General features: G+C 38.3%; 1 protein-coding gene across 1 annotated transcript in view; it reads right to left on the bottom strand.

Annotated features, from left to right (window-relative positions):
- Positions 1-25,506, bottom strand: part of STAG1 (stromal antigen 1) — a 157,834-nt gene that overhangs the window by 39,282 nt on the left and 93,046 nt on the right. The window contains exons 11-19 of the mRNA XM_009284948.2: positions 21,139-21,218; positions 18,508-18,615; positions 16,158-16,272; positions 13,796-13,913; positions 12,534-12,637; positions 9,509-9,601; positions 9,294-9,383; positions 8,910-9,113; positions 3,793-3,863 (exon numbers count right to left, since the gene is read on the bottom strand). Coding sequence (XP_009283223.1) covers positions 3,793-3,863; positions 8,910-9,113; positions 9,294-9,383; positions 9,509-9,601; positions 12,534-12,637; positions 13,796-13,913; positions 16,158-16,272; positions 18,508-18,615; positions 21,139-21,218 — 983 coding nt within the window. The remainder of the gene's footprint in view (positions 1-3,792; positions 3,864-8,909; positions 9,114-9,293; positions 9,384-9,508; positions 9,602-12,533; positions 12,638-13,795; positions 13,914-16,157; positions 16,273-18,507; positions 18,616-21,138; positions 21,219-25,506) is intronic.

Below are 25,506 nucleotides of genomic sequence, written 5' to 3'. Positions count from 1 at the left end.
CTCCTGCTGGTCACACTATTTCTGATACAGGCCAGGATGCCCTTGGCCTTCTTGGCCGCCTGGGCACGCTGCCGGCTCATGTTCAGCCGGCTGTCGACCAACACCCCCAGGTCCTTCTCTGCTGGGCAGCTTTCCAGCCACTCTTCCCCAAGCCTGTAGCGCTGCATGGGGTTGTTGTGGCCGAAGTGCAGGACCTGGCACTTGGCCTTGTTGAACCTCATACAATTGGTCTGGGCCCATCGATCCAGCCTGTCCAGGTCCCTCTGCAGAGCCTTCCTACCCTCGAGCAGATCAACACTCCCTCCCAACTTGGTGTCGTCTGCAAACTTGCTGAGGGTGCACTCGATCCCCTCATCCAGATCATCGAGAAAGATATTAAACAAGACCGGCCCCAGTACTGAGCCCTGGGGAACACAAGTCACATCTTGACTTCTAATTCAAATCCATGAATGGAACAATAGGAAAACTTAAAAAAAAGAAACAAAAAAACTCCCCCTGCCTTAGATTCTGGATGGTCTTCAAAGTATGGAAATAAAATGTTTCATATATAAATTACAGGCTGTCAGAGAACTGCCTCTGACTAGCGATATTAAGCACATAGATGCTGCTTCAGCAAATCACAGGGTTGCTAGCAAGGTAGAGTTCTGCCTCCTTAATTACAGCGCTGTAATTAAAGCACTAAAATCTCCTCGGTGTACAGAGGCACATATCAGCATAGATTATCCTACAGAGAATATGAAAGGAAAAACTGTCTCATTTCTGTCTTTTCATTTTAGAGCCCTCCATGTCAGGCAGCTGTCACAGGGGGCATGCCCCATTACCCTGACAGCTGGGGGCACCTTAGCTCTTTGCTCTGAGCCTGGCCTTACAGATGATCTTGGGAAGAGCTTTTCAGCTTCCAAAGCTGAAAAATTCTAACCATAAACAAGTTGCATAGGGCTTTTCAATATAAACTTCCTTAAAGAAGAGCCCCCACATTAAATTTAGGCATATTCTGGTACACCTTTGTCTCTTTTGAACTACTTAGCAATCAAAATGATAGTTATAAAAGTACCTTGGACACAATACAATTCTCCGCAGAGGTTCAGATTGATATAGAGGCTCCTAGAATGAAAATTCACACAACACAGAATTTTCCTTTAGTCCCTCCCATGTCAGAGAGTCTTCATGGATTACAGAAAAGGAAGCCCAACATTTCATCAAAGGTTTCTTTTCATCCCTAAAGATAGCACTGTCTGCTGGGGCACGTTTCTGCCAGAAAGTAGTCAGATGGAGTAAGAGTACCAGTTCCACTGTGTTTCTGAAAGTGTGGAAAGTAGCAGCTTAGAAACTTCCTTTTAGAAGAGGTGATCTCTCCACCTACAAAACTGCTTCTCTTTTTAAAGCAGCACAAAGTGAGAGAAGCTGTACCTTGGGCTTTGAACAGCTATGCTAGATACAATCCGATTTCTCTACTGAGGTTTCATGTATCATCATTTCTACTTCTGGATATAACAAACTTCCACATAACTCAGTCTGAAGGATGTACTGGTCAGCTACTGGAAAAAAGGTTAAGCAAAAGGTTTCTATAACAGGAATAGAAGATCTGCTGGTCTGACCAAGAATTTACCTATCTCAGAAGTGTCCTGACTGATCATGCTTATACTGGTAAAAACATGACTCGTATCCGGAGAGTTACTATAGCCATTGCAGGCTTACGAAGTCAGTGCGGAGGCAGGAAGGAATCAAATTCCGTATCATATTTGAGGACTACTGGACAATGATACCAACAGTCCTGATTTCTAAATGTGAAACAATGCTCTATACACAACACAGCATCAAAAGAGCACATCCAGAGTAATGGAGATGATGCTTGAGATTCACACGTCTTGCACTGAACTAACTGAAGTAACTAAATAGGAAATGCTGATATTTTGCAGTATACAAACCGCTACAGCTGTGAAAGCTCAGCTGAATTGGGCTGGAGTCAGTATAGAAAAATTGTCTCCATATACTTAAGGCCAGAAAAAAATGCCATAAATATCAGTGAGACCCTGGCAAAAAGAGAAGCCCAAGTATATACTCCAGGTGTTCAAGACCTTAAGAAAATTTATCATTATATTCTGAAAACTTGGAAGGAAACATTGTAATAATGAATGATATCCTTGTTTGATGAAAAGACATGAATTAAAAAGTGTGCTGTGAGTGCTTTCTTGCCACGACCCTCTCAGAAAGAGGATTAGCTCAGGCTTGGGAAATCTCAGTATAGAAGCTTTTTGGTCTGGAAGGCTTTTCTGATAATCCCCTACCATGTTTTTTTCCACCTTGCTGGGCTTCTTTTTCCTAAAATATGAAGAAGCAGCAACTACCAAGGAAACACAAGCACAGATAAGGTACAGTAGAGTTTCTCTCACTGGAAGAAGAGAGGGATTTGTTTCTTTTTGAAGCCTCAGCAACTACTTTATCAGTGCACTTTTAGAGGATCTGAAAGGTATCAGTTGTTAGCCTGCAATTTCAACTTCTTCTATTGATTTAATTTCTTTTGGCTCCCAATTGATGACAGAAAATGACAGTATCAGACAACAGCCACCATTCTTTGAGATGAGAACGCTCAATGCGAGTTTTGAATTGAAGATCCTAATCTCACAGCTAAAGGTTTGGCAAAAATTCTGTCTCGGATGGTGTGATTGTTTCCTTTCATAAAGAAATCACATCAGATGTAACATTCAGTAGAGTAATGAAAAGTTTTCATTACTTCTTTATATGCAAGCAGATATTAATTAGAAATTCCCATTGAAATGTAATAATAAATAACAAATCAGCTGAGTAATGATAGACAGTCTCTCTTCAGCTCTTTAGCTTTGATTCTTTTCTTTTTCCTGTTTTTTGAAGGTGAAGGTAGATGTCCCCGACCCCGATTTGTGTGTTAGTCTACAAAGCTTTCTTTATAGTCTGAATTAACTCTCTAGAGATTTGGAACCCTAAAGGAAAAAATATATATGGGAGACTCTCAGAAAAGCCTTAAGATTTGTGCTTCTTTCTTGGATGTGAACTATAGCTTTCACCAGTCCTCTCAGGAAAGGCAGAATTGGCTCCAGCGTGTTACCAGGGAGACCGAAAGCCTAATTTGCACATGTGTCAGCCTGCTGCACTACATAAATTAGTAACGATTTAATGATCTCTGTGGGACTCTTGTTGAATGGAAACAAAGAGTAGATATTGCAGAACCATTTCATACAATGATCCAATGCAGAATTCAGGTTAAGTGAAGACAAAGCACAGAAAGAAAAGAGAAATGAAATCACTAAAAACAATTTGTATAAAAGAGGTGGCAGAAGCAAGGTACTCTCACGTCTTGTGATACGGAAGAAATGATTTGTGGCTCTCAGCCATCTGCATATGAAGCTTTCTTACACACTGACCAGGAGCGATTACTTCCTACAGTTGATAGGAGGGGAAGATTTGTGCGATGCTCCAAAATTCACAGATCAAGTGAGAAGTTTCCCTTGTGCATTGACTGTCTGGCATGTAGGGGACTATGACTTTTAGTAAGACACTCATAGGTGTAAAAGCATTTAGTGGAAGGGATGGTATGCCACTTGCAAATCACATCTGTAAAAGTAATGGCATTAACTAAGCAAGGACCCAGATTAATCCAAACAGTTATACTTACAAATACCACTAATCATTCATCAATCTATTTCATATTTCAGGCCATATATTTTCTCATTTCTTAACACTAGACGTCAACTGATACTCGCTGAAATGATAAAATTAACATAGTAAATTTCTGAGGGGAAAAAAATCACCTACTTGTGAAAAGAGGTTAACCTCTTTAATGTGGAGAGCACATTGTATATGTCATCATCATCAGCTTCTTCTCCCTGAAAATGAAAGGAAATCCATTAAGAGTTCAGCAATCCAGCAGAGTACATTACTGCATGGGGAGGAGCAGATTTCTTTGAGGGTTTATGTTGACACCAAAACTGACTCCAAATTTTCCAATTACTTTTATCTAGATTCCATAATAATAATATTTAGATAACCACTGCATAGCACTGGTTATCTAAATAACTGGAAATAAGCAAGATCATCTGACAATATTCAGCAGTATCACTGTGTTAATACTCAAACCAGTATCCTCTAGCAGTAGAAATCATTCCCAAGAATAAAATCCGAGTTCTACTTTATTTTACAAAAAGGACTGAACTGCAGTTTAACCATCAGCTGATGAACGTGCTACAAGAATAAAGCCAAATGCTTGCCTTGCTCCACGCCAGAAACCTGCAGATGTCAACAGCAAGTTTTTTAAAATGATCAGTGGGAAAGTTTCTTTCTTTTCATATCCTTCATTGCTGTTCACTGTGTTAAACACCGTGATGCACGACAATCACATTATGTGTACAGACTGACATACATTCCGAACTGGATGGAAGGGGTTTTTTTTGTGAAGCCAAATGCTTGCCTTGCTCCACGCCAGAAACCTGCAGATGTCAACAGCAAGTTTTTTAAAATGATCAGTGGGAAAGTTTCTTTCTTTTCATATCCTTCATTGCTGTTCACTGTGTTAAACACCGTGATGCACGACAATCACATTGTGTGTACAGACTGACATACATTCCGAACTGGATGGAAGGGTTTTTTTTTGTGGTTGGTTGTTTTGTTTTTTTTTTTTTAAAATTTAGATTTTACAAATCTGGGGAAACAACAGTCCGAGAATAAATATCGCACAATTCAATCAAAACTTTTCATTTAAATTTAAGTCTTTCTTTCTGGCATTTTAAAATATCATTATCCTAATATTTTATGCAAACTGAACAGCAAATTCTCTTAGCGAAACAAGTGGAAGGTACTTCCAAAACTTAATTTTTCCAGCAACTTTCTGAAACAGGAAACCCACTTACAACAATTCTTCTCCATTTCGTTTTGATCATTTTTTTTCCATCTAAAAGCCTAACAATTAAGACATTTTCCTGCCTTCAGATGCAGGAAACATTGTCAATCAATGTTTCTCTCATTATCAACCTAGTGGGAAGCCATAAAGCAGTGGGATACTTGCTTGGGTACAAGTACACACATTTTTTAATTTACTCTAAAATGATGAAATAGACTTATTAAAATTAATTATTCTACCAAGTATCACCCAGCAAAGAATATCACAAAGGCCAAAATTTTAAATCCTTGCTACCGCTGTTCTCTTTCTTCCTTTCTCCTACTTTTGTCTTGGTTTTGTCTCCACATCTTTCTCTACGTCACAAGTCTGACCTCCACGCTCCCTTTTCCTTAGGGATCTAAAACTTTTAATTCTTCATTTCTCATGAGACTTTCAGACACAGCTTTTATCCGAAATCCTCAGTCCTCATCCCCCTCTCACGCAAGCAAATACACACAAAGATCATAAGCCCTTGCTTGCATTTCTCTACTCCTTCCCAAGCTGGGTAAAGGAAGGGGATACATCAGAAGTGTTTTGGTATCACTGGCCCATGTTCCTTCATGAGCTCAGTCTTTGTTCTCTGCCCAGTAGTATCAGTGCATCCTTCAGGGCTTTTCGCACTGGAGTGCTGCATAAAGAGAAGCCGCCTGCAACTAGGAGTGAAGGGAAATTGCGTGGGAAGAAGCAGTTACTAGCTTCCTGATTCAACAGCAGTTAGTAACAAAGGAAAATTGCAGGAAAATGTTCTTCTCTCCTAGTTCATTCCTCCTGAGAAGACTGGTGGGAAGTCATTTATGAATCCCAGAATCTCATTGCTCTCACCTGATTCCCTTTGGGCAAAAGGTGAGGCAGGAGGGATCTTTCAAGCAGTGTCAGAAAGGCAGAGGACAGGCCTGCAGACCCGTACAGTGTACCTAAAATATGGAGTGTGTTTTCTGAACTCTCTCAACATTCATGTATCCCTAGTCTAAAACAGCTGGACCTAAATGCTTTGCTGGCATAACTGATCTGAAATGTGGGCTGGGGGTAGAAGAGAGGTAGATTTCCAATCTCCTTTCATCTTTACTGCTTGCAGTATTGGAATGTGGTTCTTTGAGGCCCAGAGACCACACTGACTGTGGAAGAGGACTCCCTAAGAAGGGCTTCTGAAAATATACAGCTAGGGACTGCGAGGTAGCAAAGGGAAGGACAGCACTGGATCTCCTCAGATCAGAGAATCCAAGAACAAGAGGACTGATGCTATAGTAAACCAAACTCAACACTAACTGCACTGCTGGCTTCCGTATGTGGATGACAGAAAAGGAGCTGACAGAACTAGAGGACTGGTTCTTGTCTCGACTCCTCTTCAGAGCTGCTGTGTGGAAGAGAATGGGTAAGTCAGAGAAAGAGCAGCTGCTGTACAGCAGGAGGAATCTCAGTGTTCCTGTATTTGCTAACTGAGTTTGGGATCATGGTTGAAAAAATTATCTGTGGGTGTCTCAGCAATACTAATAAAATGGTGAGTGGATCTTTTCTTGGGTGAAACTATCCAGGGAACAGAATGCCACCTCTGAATCCCTGAATGGATCCACGGATTAATAACATCTATACAACTGAACAGTGTGGAAACTTCAAGGGGGCTCTTCCAAAAAAGTTGCATGTCCTCAGACAGACCTAATTTCTGTTTGTTACACTGGCTGTTACACAACTGTCTCCAGAGAGAACAAACATGGCATTCGCTTTGGAGAAGTTCCAAGATAAAACTATAAGAAAAAGCTGAAAGGAGACATTTTCATAATGACTTACGACAAGACAGTGTAACAGAAATGGCAAGTCAGTGTCAAAGAACTGGGATTCCACTTGCTTCTTGGTGTGATTCTTGAAAAAACCCATAGGCACTTTCTTCCATCTCGAGGCAAGACAGTGTGAATGAGATGCTTTTTGCTGATCTGAGCTTGGCTGTGGAGACATAAACTGAAGATTCTCCAAGAGCCAGGTTTGGAGAAACAACATAGGAGATTTGTCCCTGCATATAGAGCCAGACTGAACCTTGGTGTTGGATGTGTGGATAGTGAAAAATGTGAGGACCTGTCCTGGTTTCAGCAGGGATAGAGTTAATTTCTTTTCTAGTAGCTGGTACAGTGCTGTGTTTTGGATTTAGGATGAGAACAAAGTTGATAACGCACCGGTGTTTTAGTTGTTGCTAGGTAATGCTTACAATGCTCTACCGACTGAGAAGGCTGGAGGTGCACAAGAAGCTGGGAGGGGGCACAGCCAAACTGGCCAAAGGGACATTCCATACCATGTGACGTCATGCTCAGTACATAAACTGGGGAAAGCTGGCCGGGGGGGCCGCTGCTCGGGGACTGGCTGGGCATCGGTCGGCGGGTGGTGAGCAATTGTACTGTGCATCACTTGCTTTGTGTATTATTATTATTATTATCATATTATTATTATTATCATTTTATTTCAATTATTAAACTGTTTTTATCTCAACCCACGAGTTTTTCTAACTTGTGCTCTTCCAATTCTCTCCCCCATCCCACCGGGTGGGGGGGAGTGAGCGAGCGGCTGCGTGGTGCTTAGTTGCCGACTGAAGTTAAACCACGACAGTACCTCACCAGAGTTCCTAAACCTCTGTCAGTGGGTACCAATGGAAACAGTGAAGGCCACTATTTATGGTGATCAGTTGCTGGGCATCTGGTGTGGAGAACTCAGCTGGTTCTGAAGCTGGACTTTTGTGCTGGCAGTCCAACTTTAGCCCTTGCCCTTTTTGCTACCCAAGTCAGCAACAGATTCCCCAAGGTTTCTGTCTCAGAGTTTTTGGTCCTGTTAGCCAGAGGTGAGGATCTTCAAAAATCCATGGCTATTAAAACAGATGGCTAAGACATGTAATGCGGCATTAGCTGAAAGGATTCCCTTGCCACACACAGATGGGCAGAGATGTAGCACAAATTCTGGAATGTCTTTTCAGGTTCTGCTCAAAAGTTTCTGAGAAAGCACATATAAAATGGCAGACAGGTAGACAGCAAAGTAAATGTATTCTATCAAAGGACGTACAGTGGTGCACTAACTCCTCTGGGTTGTGGAGTGCCTGTTTCCTGCATGCACTGCCTTTTTTACTCATGTACATTCCTACAGCAACAGACAAATTTTTATTTACTCTGCGATGTGACAAGGCATATATACAGTATGCCTGTATGCGGCATACTACTTAAAGATAGAAAAAAGCTTATTTTCTTTAATATGCAATTCTAAAATAGAGACTTTAGCTTAACTTTCTATAAATGTACATAAAAAATTAAATGTATCTGCCACAGCGCAGTGCATGGCTAGAAGTGAAGAAAAAATTCTATGCAGCCCTTAAATTATGTTTAAAAAGCATAAGAATTACAACAAATTAAGTGGTGCTACACAAAGTTAAATTGATGTAAAGCAAGAAAATTGAGTAAGGTTTCTATTCTTATTGAATGTATTCTGTCTTACGCATTTTGAAGGATAAATTCTTATAAGTAAATCCCAGGTACCTTCAGGTTTCAGACCTGTATCTTTATTTCATTCTTTCCAGAGCTCTTTCAATATGCCATTATAATTATTTTACTAAATCCTCTCTTCCATTCAAGACATAATCCAACCTTGATTCTGCTGCCTGCCTATCCATTTGGGACTACTGCAATCACCACAAGCATTAATGTAAATGCACCATTCTCAGCATTTTTCATCAGCTTTCACCCATTCATCCATTTAATTTCTTACGTGGACTGTTTAAATACTAGACTAAATTTTCAGAAGCAGGATTGTCCCGTGGTCTTTGTTTTACAGCATCAATGCTTTGCAGACTTAATGGCTAGTTCAAGGGATTTTCTACACGGAGAAATAGCTCCAAATAATTATGAAATAGTTGCTGCTGCGCTACGTCTTCAGATAGGTAATTTCATGACTTGGTAAGAATGTTTTTCTGCAGTTTATCATAGCGTATTTTAGGTAGTCTAAATAAATTCATTTTAAGAAAACAAACCTCCTGCAGCAGATCCTCTACAGAATGGTTGAATCGATCCACAAATTCATCAATAAGTTGACTGTGGGCTATGTCAACTCTGTTCTGGATTGTATATTCTTCACTACAGAGTATGCTGTAGGTTTTGCTGCAGGCTTCGAGAACATCTGATTCCACATGCTTTTCCACAACAAACTTAATCTGTTTCAGTAAGGCATCCAGATGCTGTAGATCAGAAAAGAAGTTCAGCTTTCACCTTACCTGAACAACGAAACTCAAAGAAGTCATTTGAAGAATACACCAAATCAAGGTTATATTACTAATATGCTGAATGAAGGCACTGTGTGACTAGAATAGTAATTAGGTACTTGAAAGCAATCAGACTTCTTGCCCAATGTACTATACCTTTTCCATTCTGCCCGTGCTATAGATTTCCAGATCAAAATACTGAGGGATTTGCAGGAGATTTGCAACCTTCTCGGCATCAGCAGAATACTAAAACATCATTGAAACAAAACAAAAAAATAGTGAATTAAAAATAAACACCTACACTACAGAATGAAAAAGTTTAAAGACAGTTGTAAATACCAGCGAGAGATTTATTTTGTTGAAAAATGTACCTTTGATAGCAACATAGGAAGTGCAATAATGAAATGCTCAGTCAATTTATTTCTGTCATCTATCTGAGTTTTTCTTTCTTTCGCTGTCAAGACCTGCAAGTGATCAAAAATAACTAAAGTAAATACAATTTCTGCATATAGCATTCATTAATTTTTCTAAAGTTTGTATTACAAACAAAAATCCATGCAAGTGTATTTTTAATAAATCAAAAGAGGAGGGAATAAAATACTCAAACATACTTGGACTGAAAAGTGATTAAATGGGAGGACCATGTGTCCTAAGAAGCCGTGATCGAAACGGAAAATATCATATCATCCAGCATGATATTGTCTCGACACATCAACATTTTTTTAGGATTGAAATTCAAATATAACCCAAGTCAGTGGAAGTTTTGCTATTGCTTCCAAGTGAATTGAGCTCTGGCTTTCACACATTAAACAAAGTGTTAATGTAAGACCTCAGGGCGAACTGAAGTATAATTAAGAAAACCAAAACCAAACCACACTGTAACAGTGATTTTCATTAGCAGATTTATGGCCTCATCTCTAAACTGGAATGCAATTCTCAGTGAGAACATACATCCAAGTTCACAGAACTCATTTACAAATTTCAGTGACATACTGAAGCTACTAATGCTGTCATAGCAAAACCACCTTGAAACAGTGAATAGAGAGACAATAATCAAAACAGCATGCTTCATAAAAGCTTAGATCTGGCTTCTTGCCTTCAGAAAAGGAGAGAGTACTTTTGAAAACAAATAATGATAATAAAATACTCAAGTTACCTAATGATTTATGTATAGCAAAGCTGCCAGACTGCACAAGAAGGGTTACAAGCTAAAGTCAGAGAAGAAACTATTTCACAAGAAGGTGAGTGCATAATTAGAAATCTGCTCCCATTTCAACTCAGAGAATATGCTAGCGAGATCGTGAGAACATGACAAACCTCTACTGACAAGTCAGAGATCCCTGCAGTTACCATCCCACAACTCATGATCTAACTGAAAAGAAGCAAAAGCTAAATGTCATACCTACATCTCTCTGTAAGTGAGGAGGAACAGCTGGAAACAAAACATGTGCTTGGATGACAGGTAACCTATTGTGTCAACAGGAATCCAAAACAACCATGGAAGTGATGGGGAACAGATTTGTAACCAGGGTAAGAAACCACTTCCATAGTACATGGCAGACAGCTGGATACATACAGCAGCAACCGCAATTCCTGTACCAACTTGCAGTGCAGCACCGTGCCAGCAAAAGCCGCTAGCTCATCAGAAGGCAACACAAATACAGCTAGCAAGTCAGGCTGCCACCCCCTAACAACCCAGTCATATTCTGGTGACCAAATATTGCTGTTCAGTGGTGCTATTAATCTAGGTCCCTAGGATGATCTTGAGGCTCTCTTGATCATCCTTCAGAAGGTGAAATTTATTTTATTGAAGTGTTTTCTTTAGCTTTGAAGAAATACAGACATTGAAAAAATCTAAGACTAAGCAACTTGCTGAACTTAAGTGAACTGAACTGTAGACCTCTTGAGATAGAAAAAATACCCGGAAAGCTAATAGTGACATTATTTGGTGCTCCAAACAGAAAATACAAACATGAAATTTTTGTTAAATTTAAAGGTTGCTTTGTCTGCTAGAACGGTTTGCAGCTAGAGACAAAACACAGCTAAGATGTGCTTACAATACAGTTTTGGTAACACAGGGTAATACATGCTCGTGTAAATTTGAGTAAGCACTTTCATAGCCCCCCTCACCCCTGAAATATTTTAATGAATTAGGAATTTCTTAGAATATGCTTTATAAATTAAGGTACATAAAACATGTTTAAATTGATGGTTTCTTGGAGCTTTTCCTGGGATGCTGTTTCTGGACATGAGGCTAATCTGCTTTTGGCACATAAAAATTAAGAAGCTAAAGTAACTGCATTTAGTTTAGCAATAAAGAATGCTAAGTCTATCTCCAGATTTCACCTTCACTAAGTCTGTGGCTTTCTTTAATAAACTAGTTATGATTATTCAGAACAGAACCTAACAGAAGCACCAAATGTTCACATGGGTTTATTTCATTTTAGTGTAACCTAAATAAGAGGGGGACTACCAAAAATCAAGGAAATACGTTTGGGAAGCTGAGAGACTTTTGAAATGTGGATGCTGTATTTATGGAGAATACAGTTGAAAGCCTGTTGATTACCCTGACCGTGTAACTTATACTGAAATGCTTAGAAGTGCATGTCCAGCCTTAGGCATGGAATTCCACTGATCCCCAAACAATTACTACAAAATAAATGAAAGAGGCAGCTAGATTGCAATACAGCCAGAATGTCAAATTCTTAAATTTTTAGGGCACTCAGTGGAAGAGGCCAAAGAGGATGGATACATAAAACCACAGATGCATTCAGGTTGGTCCCAGTCCCACCCCTCCTGCTCAAAGCAGAGTCAGCTCAGGGCTCAGATCGGGGTGCTCAGGGCTTTGTCCAGTCAGGTCTTGAAAACTGCCAAGCATGGAAACTGTACAAACTCTCAGCTTCTGTTCCAGTGCTTAACTACTCTCAGGATGAATATACAGTTGTTTTTTTCTGCAAATTTAACGTCCATATTAGCAGCACGTTCCTTTTTATGGAAGATAGTCAGAGGTAATCTTGTTCTGCTCCCGAGCTCTACACTTTCAATTCTAATCTAGACTTAATATTAAGAGCTGTAGACGTGGGTACATTACAAGTGTAAGCCAGGGGTATGATGAAAAGAACATCTAAAAAAAAAATTAAAAAAAGATTTTCATGCTGTAAATTTATATTACCTAACTTGGCAAAGCAAAACCCAAAATGAAACAAACAAACAAAAAACCAAACATGTCCAGAAATAGAATTTCCACTATTTTTCTTCAAAAATGTTCACATGAAACAGGAAACACCAATTATAAAAATCTAATTTAAAAGTGTCAAAATTTGCATTGTAGACAAATATTTTATGTTACTATAGTAACACACACAGGTCTGAGCTACCTATTGCAGTACCACTTACTCTCTTGCCAGTGCCTCTGCCTACTGGAGGATGTGCTTCAGCAGCTTGTCTGATTGTACACACCATCAACTCAATAAGAGCACTCTCCTGCCGGTCAGACATTGCTATGGAGGGAAAAGAACAAGTAACATCAGTTCTGATGTGTGTGCAAGACATCTTAAAGAAGACAAATCTGTGAATGCAGTTGTAAAACACAGGGAACAGAGAACAACAGAGATAATGTCATTTTGTCCCATTTATAAAACCAAGGCTTTCTTGCTTGCTCTTTGAATTACCATTCATATAATCTCAAAATGGATATGGCAGAACTGAAAGAAGTCCAGAGAAACATAGCCTGGAAAAAGGATGAATGAAGGGGAATATAACCAAGATCTACAAAATAAAGAGTGTCATGGAGGACAGAAAGTGACTGACTGTTCACTGTCACTTCCTTATAAAATATTCTCACCGTCATGAAGTATTATTTCTATTCTTTGGGAAGTAGTTCGGGTCACATCTAGAGGATCAAACCCCACTAGGCTACACAGAAACAAAGAACCAAAGTGCCTAATTTCCTAAGGAAATTACCATATAAATACCACAATTGTAGCAGGTGGATACCAAAAGGTCAGATTTTTAAACATGGAGATGATCAGCACATCATGCTAGGAAGCAGTAAGAGTACATCAGTTTTTCAACCACCTAACCCCTGCGAAGGTCCCTGAAGCAGGATAATCCTGAAGGATTATAAAGAATCTTGAATGACACTCATTACCATTAGGGAATCTTTGCCACCAACCTCCCTGGCTACCTTGTGCACACAGATCTATTATTAGCCAAAGGAGATTTGAAACTAATGGCAAAAGAATCCCCTTATTTTTTTCCTCTTGAGAATTCATTAGGTTTTAACATTGTCTGGAAAAGCCCCATATTTAATTAACACCACTTGAAGGGCTTGTTTATTCAAAATTGTATTAGCTATTTAATTTATTGAAATGTTCATGTATATACTAGTTATTTAAACATGCAGACAAGAAGTAGTCCTAGCCTTTAATATTAGGGAATCACAGTACAACAGACTTCACAAGATGAAAAACAGAGTACAAAAATGCTGCTTCTGAAGCAAAGTGCATTAAAAATGGATTAAACTAAAATCTTCTTCAAATATGCTTTCTAAACAAACCACAACATAAATACCTCTATCACCCACAGTGAAACATCTTTTTAAGGAATAATTAACAATATTGTGCAATATCAATAAAGTATAGAGGTTAAACAACTACCTTCTTCTCCTTGGACTGGTTCCTCCAAGAGCAATTCTGTCATACATTCCCAGTCTTTCAATAGTTCTTGAGAGCTCTCCCACAAACTGTCCACCAAATAGGCTGCATGTTCATGCAACTAGAAAATCCAAAGCAACCATCAGTACAGCGTTCTGGTACAAGCAGCAGTTCGTCAACTTTCACTATCATTTGGCCACAGAGAGTGTCCTGGGCATGTACTCTTACATTAGTTGGAAAGAAAATTCAGCTTGAAACTAACTCTGGAAGGTCTTCTTCAAACTGAATGGTACAACTGCATTACAATGGGGATATGTTTTAATGGAAAATGGAATAAAAACAAATTGAGCTTCTTTTCCATAAAGCAGCTTGTTTCGGGGGGGGGGGGGGGGGGATCTGGGATCTCAGAATTTTGACCTAGAAGCCGTAAACTTACCTTTCCTCACTTTCTTACTGCATTATAAAAAGGAGAGATGATGAGACATGAGACTAAGAGAGAGTTGTAATATATTTGTTTCGAACAAGCATTTATTTTTCATACATGCTCAGAAAACAGTAGCAGAAATCTTACTGATTTCAGGGGGTACAGAATTAACACTAACTTTAACTGCAAAAAATGTTTTTATGTGAATTAACACAACTGTTGTAAAGTGAGAAAAATAATCCATAGGCTTCTACTGGTTTATAAACTGATCTTTAACCACTATCAAAAAGTAATAAGCGCAATACGCAGTTCTGATTTGCTTGCCAGACATGGGACTAATTCCTTAACTGGAAAACATCTAAGAGCGTAAGGAAGGCGGTGTCAGTACCTTTACCTACTCTTCTGTTTCTGACAGCTTTGGGCAAAATGTTATGTGTGTCAGAGCTTACTGATGCTTGTCACAAGTTTACCTGTTCCCTCTTCTGAACGCCCCCTCTCAGACTGCAGTGCTTACATCTTCTAGTTCTATGCAGATGGAAACTCCCAATTCTCTAATTCTTTATTAAAACGGGAGTCATAATATTCTACTTTGTTTCTAGCAACTCTCTCAAAAACAGCAATAGCAAAAACTGGCCCTGAGAGAGAAGCGATCTTGGGGAGCAGCATATGGCTTGCATGGGAAGGCACTTTGCTGATCATAGCTTTGGGAGCAAAGCTGAGTTTCTTTTCTCCTCAGAAGGATAGACAAGCTTAACGCTAGGTAACTCCCAATCACATGCGCTCAGATTTAAGGTATTTTCACCAGAAAATACAATGACCTATTACAATCTAAGTTTTTAAGAAGCTGGAAATACAAATACATTCAGATAGCAGATTGAAGGCTCACACAGGCAGTGACATTTCATCCAGATTTAACTTGTAGGTTTATAAGGTGTTTCTAAAAAATGTTAACATTAACACTGTACCTAAATGTTATCCTTTCTTCTCAGCATCTCTGATTGTGTTTCTTTTCATCCTCACAGTCAAGTCTCTTGTTCAAGGCTTCCTAACAATTAAAATACCCAATTGCAATACCTTTCCTTTCGCTTTTTACACAAAATATATTACCCTCCCTTCTGTAGAGAAACATTTCTGTCATTCCTTTCTTTCAGTCTTCCTTTGCCACCTATTTATTACCTAATCAAATGTATCATTTTTAAACCTTTCTCCCTCTATCTTCAGAGCATCCTGTACCTGATAGTTTATCTTCTCAAGTTTTCCTCCACTCCATTGCCATTCCCCACCTAAATTACTATTAGTATGCCTACCATAAAATTTCCCATATATGCTATCTCTATAGACATAAACTACAGGCACTTCTCATCTTGAATGTATTCATCAAACACTTAATGTCATCGTATGTATGCTTGCAGTCTCCATCCTCCGATGTTTTCAAGATGCAACTTCATAAAGCCCTGAACAACCTCATCTAATCTCACAGCTGACTATACTTTGAGCTAATAACCCTCAGGTCCTTTCCACTCTGAATTATTCTATGATTCTAATCATAATTTGAGATATTATGTAGTTTTTGTTCCTTTCTGGTTCACAGGATTTTACTCCATAAAGACTAACTTCCAGGGGTATACTCCTTACATGGTTATCTTAAAAAAAGAACCAGTTACGTTTCTGTGTAGAAATGAATCCTGGTACCCACCATACTACCAGCAATGCAGTACTGAGTACAGTGGGGACATGCAAGAGCAAAATAAACCATGAAGAAGATTGAGTTGAATTTGCTTGATGGACAAGGAAATGGGGGGCAGGGTAAAAGGCATACAGTATTTCTGAAGTTATGAAAACAAAGAAAAGAAAGACAACTTGTGTTACTGTATGTTGATAAATCACTACTTAAGTTCCAGGTTTTATTAAACATGTAAAGATTAAAAATGAATTTTTTACCTCACTTTCAAGAAAGAAAAGAACCAACATTCTAATAAGGTTTCCATTTGGACTATTTCGCCCCCTCCTCTTTGCTAGAGCCTCTTCAGCTTGGGGATCATGTCTGCTGAACAGTCTAAAAATAAGCAAAAGAAGCTATCATGTTTATCAAAACAAATCTGACTTCTGCAATAATGTGATGAGCATTCATTCTTGATATAGTAGATTTGTTCATAAAACATACTGAAAGTATCTCAAGCTATTTCTTTCAAGGGAAAGACCTCTGCCTGTCTGAAGAGATGAATTTATCTTCAGAGTCTTCAAGTTCACAGGGCTGGAAGAATTTCACACAGGAAAAAGCTCTCCAAAACATATTTATATCGAAAGATTTTGCACAGTTTTACATATTTGCATAAATTGTATAGTTTTGCATTTTTAACATATCAAGTCTTACAATGGTGGTAGCACTTATTCTACTAGTGTCTTAAGAACTAAGGTTGTATCTCCACTGTGGTCATGCTGACTGGGATCTGGTATAAACAAACTTGACATCCCATTAAAAAAACAACCTCAGGTGCCAGTAGCAGCATAAAGGATAAAGCAAGCTGCCAGTCAATTATTCGGCCTTTTTTTTCAGGTAAATTATACATTCTGCATTGAGTTCCCTGATGCATGGCTAATTCCAAACTACTCTCGATGCTCAAATTTGCTAGCTTAAAGAGATCTCAGATGTGTCTACATTACAGTTACAGCAATGATTGTTTTACTTTGAGAAGTTTGAAAACTGTTCCTTGCTTTTACATTGAAACCACAGTCACAAAGAAATTAGAAATGTGAAACACAGTATTCTGATTTCACTACTGTAATTCACTGAAAAGAGAAGGATGAGTTACATGCAAACATATTTTAGTTAAAGACATCACCTTTCCCCCCCTGCCTATCTTAACAGATAAGAAATAAGCACCTCTGCAGGTGCTGAAATATCTTAAAACATCCACCTCAGGGTTGAGTCAGTGATCCTCTCTATTAGTTGCTTTCCTTTGCTAACTACAGAGAGAAATTCTAATGACTAGCTTACACATAGAAGGTGATATTTAAATGTATAAAATTAGGTGAGATAAATCCCACATCAAACGCCTCAAGCAGATTGTAACTTATTTAAAATGGAGCACCAGCTCTTATGTGTTAGCAGATACCAAGAGAAATTGAGTGTTAGGAACAGGACAATCTTCTCTCAATGCTGTTTACCTTGAGAGACATTTATAGAACACAGCATAGTATCTCGTGTAAAGAAAAGTTAGGATAAAGTTTTGTCTTTACACTAAGTACACTGAAGTGCAGATATGTCTTCAAATTCATTTACCTTTGAGGCATTTTTCAAAATTATTTTGTCACATGTTGATTAACAAAGGAATTTCAGTATATATTTTTAAAAAGAACCTAACCATTTCCTAAAACATCATGTAGGAAACTAAATGTAACTGAATTTTGTAAATTAACTCCTTGAAAAAGATAATGCCTGATCACATAGATGGAACTCCAAAAATCCACCAACAAGAGCTTACAATTACAGTGTGGACTTTTAAATCACTAATAAACCACAGAAAATTAGAACATTGGCAAAGGAAAACTGATGTTTTTACGTTATTTTTTTCTGTTGTGTATCTTGGCATGAAAAGTTATATAACCCTCATTCTGATATATTAAAGAACTCTAATGTCACAACCCATGAGGGGAAAAAAGAAAACTACTGCTAAAAGACTTTTAACTGCAAACACTAAGGTGAAACAGTTAACTACTATGATGTGGCAATGTCCTGGTCATAGTTACTGATGCAGTATGATTCACATCCATGGAAAAGCTAGCTCATTTCCTTTGGCGTAGTTGGTACATGAAAGAGGTAACCACGGTGTAATGTATTTTTAGGGGAAGTCCGTAAGTTTAGGAACAAATGTCTTAATTATTACTACATAAAAAACTCTCAAGTTCCCAATTTTGAAATAAACTGGTTTAAAACTTTGTAAAAATAATGACTGCATATCAGGTAGACCATCAGGGATGTATAGGCCCTATATATACTATCACAGGATTTAAAACAAATTTAATACAGAGAGGTTTATGCAGCCTTTCAGATTTAGCCCCTGAGGAGTCAGGAAAAGTTTCTGAATTCTAGAGCAAGGAAAACGTAAATCCAGTTTCTTCAAGTCTTTAGGTCTTGAATTTAAACAAGAGAATAAGTCTGTGTTTTAAATTAAATACCTGATTTGCTAAATTGGGATATTTCACTCTATCGCTTCTTTGCCTTTTGATCTTACCTCTACTAGGAAGCATTCACAAACCTGGTCTTATTCCAGGGTAACTGATAACTTACTTTTTGTGAAGGAATTCTCCAGCTGCTACTGCAACAGGCCGGTGTGCTGAATACACCAAGTGATAAACATTCTCACAGTCTTCATTAGACAGAGCTTCTTCGCTTCCACTGAAAGAGTCAGAAAGTAACACCTGAACTAAAACAAATGTTTAATTTCAATCCTCTCACCTCCCGTAACTTACTTTTGACAGCTACAAGATTGATTTCCTTCATACAAAATCCTAAACAGTTGAACACTGACTTCAAGGATCTTTGGTTCAATTTCCAAATACAGAGATATTTAAAGGGCCTGTAAGACTTAAAGTTTGTCTGATTGTCATCTCCCAGTTGTATCTATCTATCTATCAAAAAAATTATGAAAAAAATGTCACCACTACTTACAAATCTTGCCCTGCTTAATTACTTAGACCATCACAGTAACTACAATGCACGTATTGCAAGATGCCAAACACTGATTATCAAACATTATTAAATTAAAAACCTAGAATGTTACATGAGGAAAATACAATTGCTTGCTTAAACTTATTTACTTCTATAGCAATGTCTGTTTGCTTTCAAAGCTTTTAATTTTTAACGTATTCAAATCTGGGACTGGGAAAACCCGCTTCAGCCTCCTGGCCTACTCCATTCTCAGGAGTTAAGTCTTTTCACGTGACAGTCCACGTGCTCTTTTGTGCTGTAGGGCAGGAAGTGCCTCTCTGCTGGCCTGGAAAGTGAGAAGGAATGTTCCCAATTCCAGCTGCTGAAAGGGCCAGGCCAGGTGGATAAAACTGCCTCTGCAAGGGGAGAAGGCACAGAAATGCTCTAGACACAGGCAGTAGAAAACTAAACCAGATTACGCCACAAAACGGGGACACAGAACTAGCACTGTGCATCCACCAATCAAATCAACACATAATCACTTTAGGATTGAATCATGGTGTACATTTAGAATTACTATAATGCTGATACAATAAATTGCCCATCACACTTTTACTGTGGTTATTGTGCTGACTAGATATAGACTTCATTTTCAACATCAAGGAACTGAATCTGATCATACCCTGCTGTGCTGGATGAAAGAAGATGAAAAGTTTATTTTCTATAGGTATTTATTGACAAGAACAAGCCACCTTTCACCCTTGTCTTGGGTAAATGACATAGTCGGGGCTTCTGCAGTTTCTGAGCTCAAGGCAGATTTTGTGTGTGAGTTTTCTGAAACTCAGAAAAACTTCAATTTTTCAGCAGTATTCTTGAAAAATGCTATGAGCCATGGAACAATTATATTCCATCAATGATATCAAAATATCACCACTGTCGCATACAGGAATATTATTTCCCTCCTTGTTTAGTCAGCATTCATCAGAAACATTTATGTATCAGGATTCTAAACATCATTTGGCTTCATACTACAAATAATTTTTAATTGGTCATTCCCCATCATGATTGTTCATGACATCTTTTTGGAGTTCCTACCTGCCAGAATATTGCCCTGTGATGTTCAATGTAACCCATATTCTTCTGGTGCTAAGTGCATTTAGCTATGTTTACATCATGCAACCAAAGAGAAAACAGGACAGGAAAAAAAAAAGGTGCACTGGACAATTTTTGACCTAAAAATCTTACTGTGTTCCCAAAGATTGCTAATAATGTAGGGAATAGATGTGTTCTACATCTCATTTGTGATCATATTTGTTATATTTGCTTTAAAAATGTAACAATACGAGATTTCCTTTCTTCCTAATATTACAAGTCTAATAGCTGTAAAGCAGAGTGACTCATAAATAAAAAAATAATAAAGTCCAGATTTCTTTACTAAGAGGAAAAGCTAGTCTAATCTTTCATCCAAATTCTGCATGTCCAAAAACATTCTTCAAAGTGGAGCCACTGGGTATAAAGTATGATGCAGAAATTCTATGCATGTGATTGTAAAACAGATTGTCTTTAACATATGTTTAAATGAATATACAATAAAAGCTTAGCAGTGCTCCTCCAGCAGCTCACTCATGACGCTGCTGTGGACAGGTTGGTTCAAACAGTCAGCGTGAGGGATGATCTTTGGACTGGATCTTTGCCTCAGGGAAGCCACTGCATCACTGTAAGAAAAAGCTGGTGGCCTGGAAGCATGTCTCCTCCTGCACGGCCAAGTGTTCAAAATCGCAGGCTACCGCTGCCACCTCCACATAACCCAAACAAGGATGTTGAAGCTAGCATCTTTTCCCTGTCAGCTTATTTACCAGATGACTCTCTTTTCAGCTGCGTCAGGTAATCAAACCTCCTGACACTGGATCTTTGCTTAGCTACTGCTCGAATTATTTTAGCAAATGTAACCCACAGATACTTGTTTTGGGGAGGACGATCATTTTGCCCTTGGCAAAAGGCATAAATGCCCTTTGGCATTCTTCCACAACAATGGATGCACTAATAGTCTCAATACATCAATAAATTTTTATACTTTGCCTGTTGTATTTCCACAACATGGAATATCTTATTTTAGCTTCATGACCATATTATTACATATTCAGTTCAACTTCATACTAAGTGTAAAGTAACAGATTCACTTCTTTACACAAGCAAAGAAATCAAGTCAATTAAATATTCCTGGCTTAGGTAACTTTCAAAGGGAATATACAGATTTTGAAAAATACTCACTGAAGTATTAGCGTGACTAATCGAATGGCTTCCACAGCTACATCATATTCCTTATCAAGTGTCATTGATACAATGCGATCCTGAAAAGGAATTTTATTACAGTGACAAAACAGAAACACACAAACAGCTATCAGATGAAGAATTCTATAGATTACAAAATAAATACTCTTGGGGAGAAAGATCTTTCAACTAGACACATGAAAGCTCTTTAATATTATTCAACCATTTAATGTACATCTTAGGAAGCTGTGTGCTATATGCACAATGGAACAATAGGCAAGTACACAGGAATGAGAACAAGTGCTTAACAAATGGTCCTTATCCTTGTGTGTTTTCCAGGAAACAAGCAAGCAGACTTTGGCATTGAAGCACTGTTCTGGACTGGTCTTATTTAACAGTTCTTTCCTGAAAAGGAATGTACTTGGGTTGGATGACAGCAGAAAAACTGCCCCGCTTCATCCCCCTGAAGACAAATAATTTTAAAGCAATGAATGCTGCATATATGCGTATTTGGAAATACTGTGAAGAAAATCACACCTGAATATATGCACCTGCATATTGCCTATAAAGTTGTGGCCTTTATACCTGGCTACATCTTAAGGTTTGAAGCTGATCTCAAGAATTACACTACAGATCTTCCACAGGAAAGTGGGAAATTCCATGGTTTAACTTTGTATTTTCCTATACTCTTTCTAGTGGAGACAAGCACACCACTTTTCAGTCAAATCTAATGATTTTATAACTTCTAAGGACCCTGTAGTTATGAGAAGTCTCCTAAGGGTTTCTTTCTCCTTAGTTTCAGTTTGCTTACTGGCAACCAAAAATAGATGTGATTAGTGTATGTTGTCGTTCCTATCTGGGGAGAATTTCTATCCATCCATAAAAATGCAATGTGTCTTGATGTTTTTTGCTTGACTAATCAAGTTAATGAAAAGAAATTGGGCCATCTGAAAATAAAACTTGATTTCTGCAGCTTGACCTGCTTCAGGATGGACTAGGTACTATATGACATTTTGGGATGTGAAAAAATAGAAATCAGGGACTGGAAACAAGGGAAGTGTTAGGAAACAACAGTGAAGTCACCAAGAACAAATCAGGACAAAATAAAGGTGTTCACCTCTTTTCTCTACTATTTCAGGCATTTAAAGACTGAAGGTGAATATCAAGCAACTGATGCTTATTTCAATATTGAAATTTAGGAATAGTATGTAAAGAATGCATTGTGGCTGTCTCAAGTGTTATCTCTCAACAAAAACAGGTCTGTAGAGATACTTTGTGCCACTATGACTGAATGCACCTCTATCAATCACCATTAAGTTCCTGGGAAATTTGATGCATTTAACTGTTATATGTAGACAGTTTTAGAGACTGTGAGAAGTCCATGAAGAGACTCAAACAGTGAAATAACTTTCCAAACAGGAAATTCTATGTATGAACAAGACAAAAAAAAATTGCTGTCAACTTTTCCTAAGGTCCTGGCCAAGGAACAACAACATCATCAAGAGAAAGAACAGCCAGAGATACTGATATTAAAAGTTTCAGTGGAATTTCATATACTCCATCAAAGTGTATCTTAAACTCCAGGATACCACAGGGAGGGAACTAACTGCACACTGAAAAAAGCCTGGAAGGGAAGGTATCTTCTGCCTACAGAGCAAGAGGTACTCTGAATTTGGAGTCCTTTTGGACTTTGAAACCAACTGATGCGACAATGTTTTCTTATCCAAAAAGACTGTTCTCTCCTCTCAATTTTTCCCAGAAATATCAGGCTTAAAATAAACAGTGGGGATGTGTCATTTCTTATTTTCTGCCTTGGTGCTAGCATCTCTGTGTGATGGCACCTGCCAGCCAGGCACCACGATCCTTGAAAATGAGACCTGAACACTTAAGGCCTGAAGGTGTAACTTTTGTGGTTCAGTAAGTTACAAACCCCAGCTGCTCAATCTGCTTTGACGGAAATTTCCTGTACCACTGTACAGCAGTAGAATAGGACATGCCTGTATTTAAAACTTGAAATATGAATTTTCACTGTCTATGAAGATCAGTTTGCAATTATGTTTTAGGCTGTGAACAAGGCTGGCTGAAGAGCAAATCTATCTCCTTTTGCCTCTCAGGCCGTGGAGACAGCACTCTCCTGCAAAGGGTCAGGGATGAGGGACAGGAATTAAATGGCTGCATCTAAATCTGCTTGTGTCTTGACTTTGGCACTGACTGCAAAAAAGAGCAGTTTTTCACATCTTTTCCACATGGCTTCAGTTAATGTTTGTATCAGACAGGACTTCTTGATGGAAAACAAAAGTCTCCTCTTCGATGGACAAAATTTTTTTTTGACAGACAAAACTTATTTTCTAGCATATCACCTACTCCTAGAAACACAAACAAATGCTGGAGAGAACACACATATTTCCTTTGGAGAAGTGACATTATCAGATCCTTGTCACAGCTATCGGGAAGGTGGTGAAATATTAACACCCCAGTACAAGTCATTCTGGATTAAATTAATTCATACTTTAAACAGCTAGAAGATCTCTAGAGAGATTTCTCTTGACAGTTTGAATGGATTGAGCTGAACACCAGCTGAATTGTGCAGGTCGATTAAAGTCTGATGAGGAAATATAAATAAGCAGACATGGAACTCAGAACGGCGTTTAGGTCAATTATTTTTCAGGGGGTGGTGGTACAGTTTGTGGTGGCAAGACATTTAAGTAATGTATCACAGATTCAAAAAGCATCAATTTGAAACTTTGCTCCATCCTGGTGCCAAAGGCCGCATCCCTGTCAACACAGCTGTAAATCCAAGTGCAGGCATTTGGGCAATGCCAGCTTTTTGTTCTCTTGATGTGGCTGGAAACTGAAACTGATAAATCATCGTGTTAAACATATCTGTTCTCTAGGCTCACAGAGACTTTGAACTCACCTTTTCTCTAATTTATTTCAAAATGATACACATTTCTGTAGTAAAAACAGCTTTAATGGAACAGAAGAAAGACGACGATTCCTAGCAGGGTTTCCCTTTCCTCTGATTCTTTTTGACAGAAATGAAAATTTCTTGTGCCATTCAAAACCAAGAAGCAATGCACAGGCTAACCTGACTTCTTCTAACAAAGAAAATTGTCTATACTGTGAAAAAAGCCAGGAGGAAGTATTTAGAGGTTTCATGTTCCTGTAGTTTTTTGAAGTACGTTACTGAGTAACTATTTCTCAAAGTGCCTCCAATCGTCTTGAAAAGTTTTGCTGGTGGATGGGACAGGTTCAGACTCAAAGCAGCATTTTCTCTTACGAATTATAGAAGGCTAAGAGAGAAGCATCCAGCACATTTTCTAGTAAAGAGAAGCAGATATAGAGACCATGAGAGTTTTAGTGGCCTATTCAAAATAAATCAAATTACATGAGGAGCAAATATAAACAAATCTATAAGTCTGCTCAGATGGAACGAGAAAAGCAGCAGAGTTGGAGGGTTCATTTTTCTGGAGAGTTAACTAGTATTTCTGGTTGTCCTAAGATGATAAGCAAACCAGACTTATGGAGTCATTACAGAAGTAGTCTGAGGTCTGAACCCGTTTGCCAGGTACTCTTCTATGAGAGGAAAGTTTGTCTTTACTGCAACAGTCCCAGAAACTGACTTTATAAAGTTAGAAGAATATAGACTGAAGTGATCTCACAAAATGATCTAGTTTCATCTCCTACACCTAGTTCATTCCTGACATATTTATTTAATCTGCCCTTAAAAATCTCAAATGAAGGAGATTATTAATAAAGTGTCTGTTCTATTACATAACTATAATTTTGGACAAAAAGCCTTCCTTAATATCTAGACTTTACTGCAGTTTAAGCATCTTCTTTCTCCATCTCAAGTGAATGTGTTAAAAGGCTGATTACCATTATGTTTTTATGAATCATTTACATACAGGGAAGATATGACAAATTTTCTACATTTTGTGTTTTCCTAGATCAAACTGGAGGAGTTAATAGTAACTGCAATGACCGACAAAACCAGTGAAGCAATATAAAATCTACAATGAGAGTTTTTAAGTCTCGTGCACAGTTGTTGTTTATGGGTATTTAAATCTCCACTTCTTTTCTAAACAGAATTTTTCATCAGCATTACAATCATGATTTAAATTAAAATAAATTAAAGTAGTCTTTCCTTGGGGGGGTAGCCTTTACCACAGTTCTGTGTTCTCCAGAACACAAAAGCGATGGTAAAAGGTGCCAACTGATGTGGTGACAGTGTCTGAAACCTTTCTTCGCAGAGCATCCAAACAGAAGCAATGACAGTATTTCTATACTCATCTCTCCAGATATTTCACTTGTGAAATAAAGCAGTCATGCCACAAAGTGAATTAACAGCCACATTCTCATCAAGAT

This window comes from Aptenodytes forsteri, unplaced genomic scaffold, assembly GCF_000699145.1.
Source record: "Aptenodytes forsteri isolate BGI_AS27 unplaced genomic scaffold, ASM69914v1 Scaffold679, whole genome shotgun sequence".
NCBI classification, from domain to species: Eukaryota; Metazoa; Chordata; class Aves; order Sphenisciformes; family Spheniscidae; genus Aptenodytes; species Aptenodytes forsteri.
The sequence above is the reverse complement of the archived record's forward strand: the minus strand, read 5'-3'. Positions and strand labels throughout refer to the sequence as shown.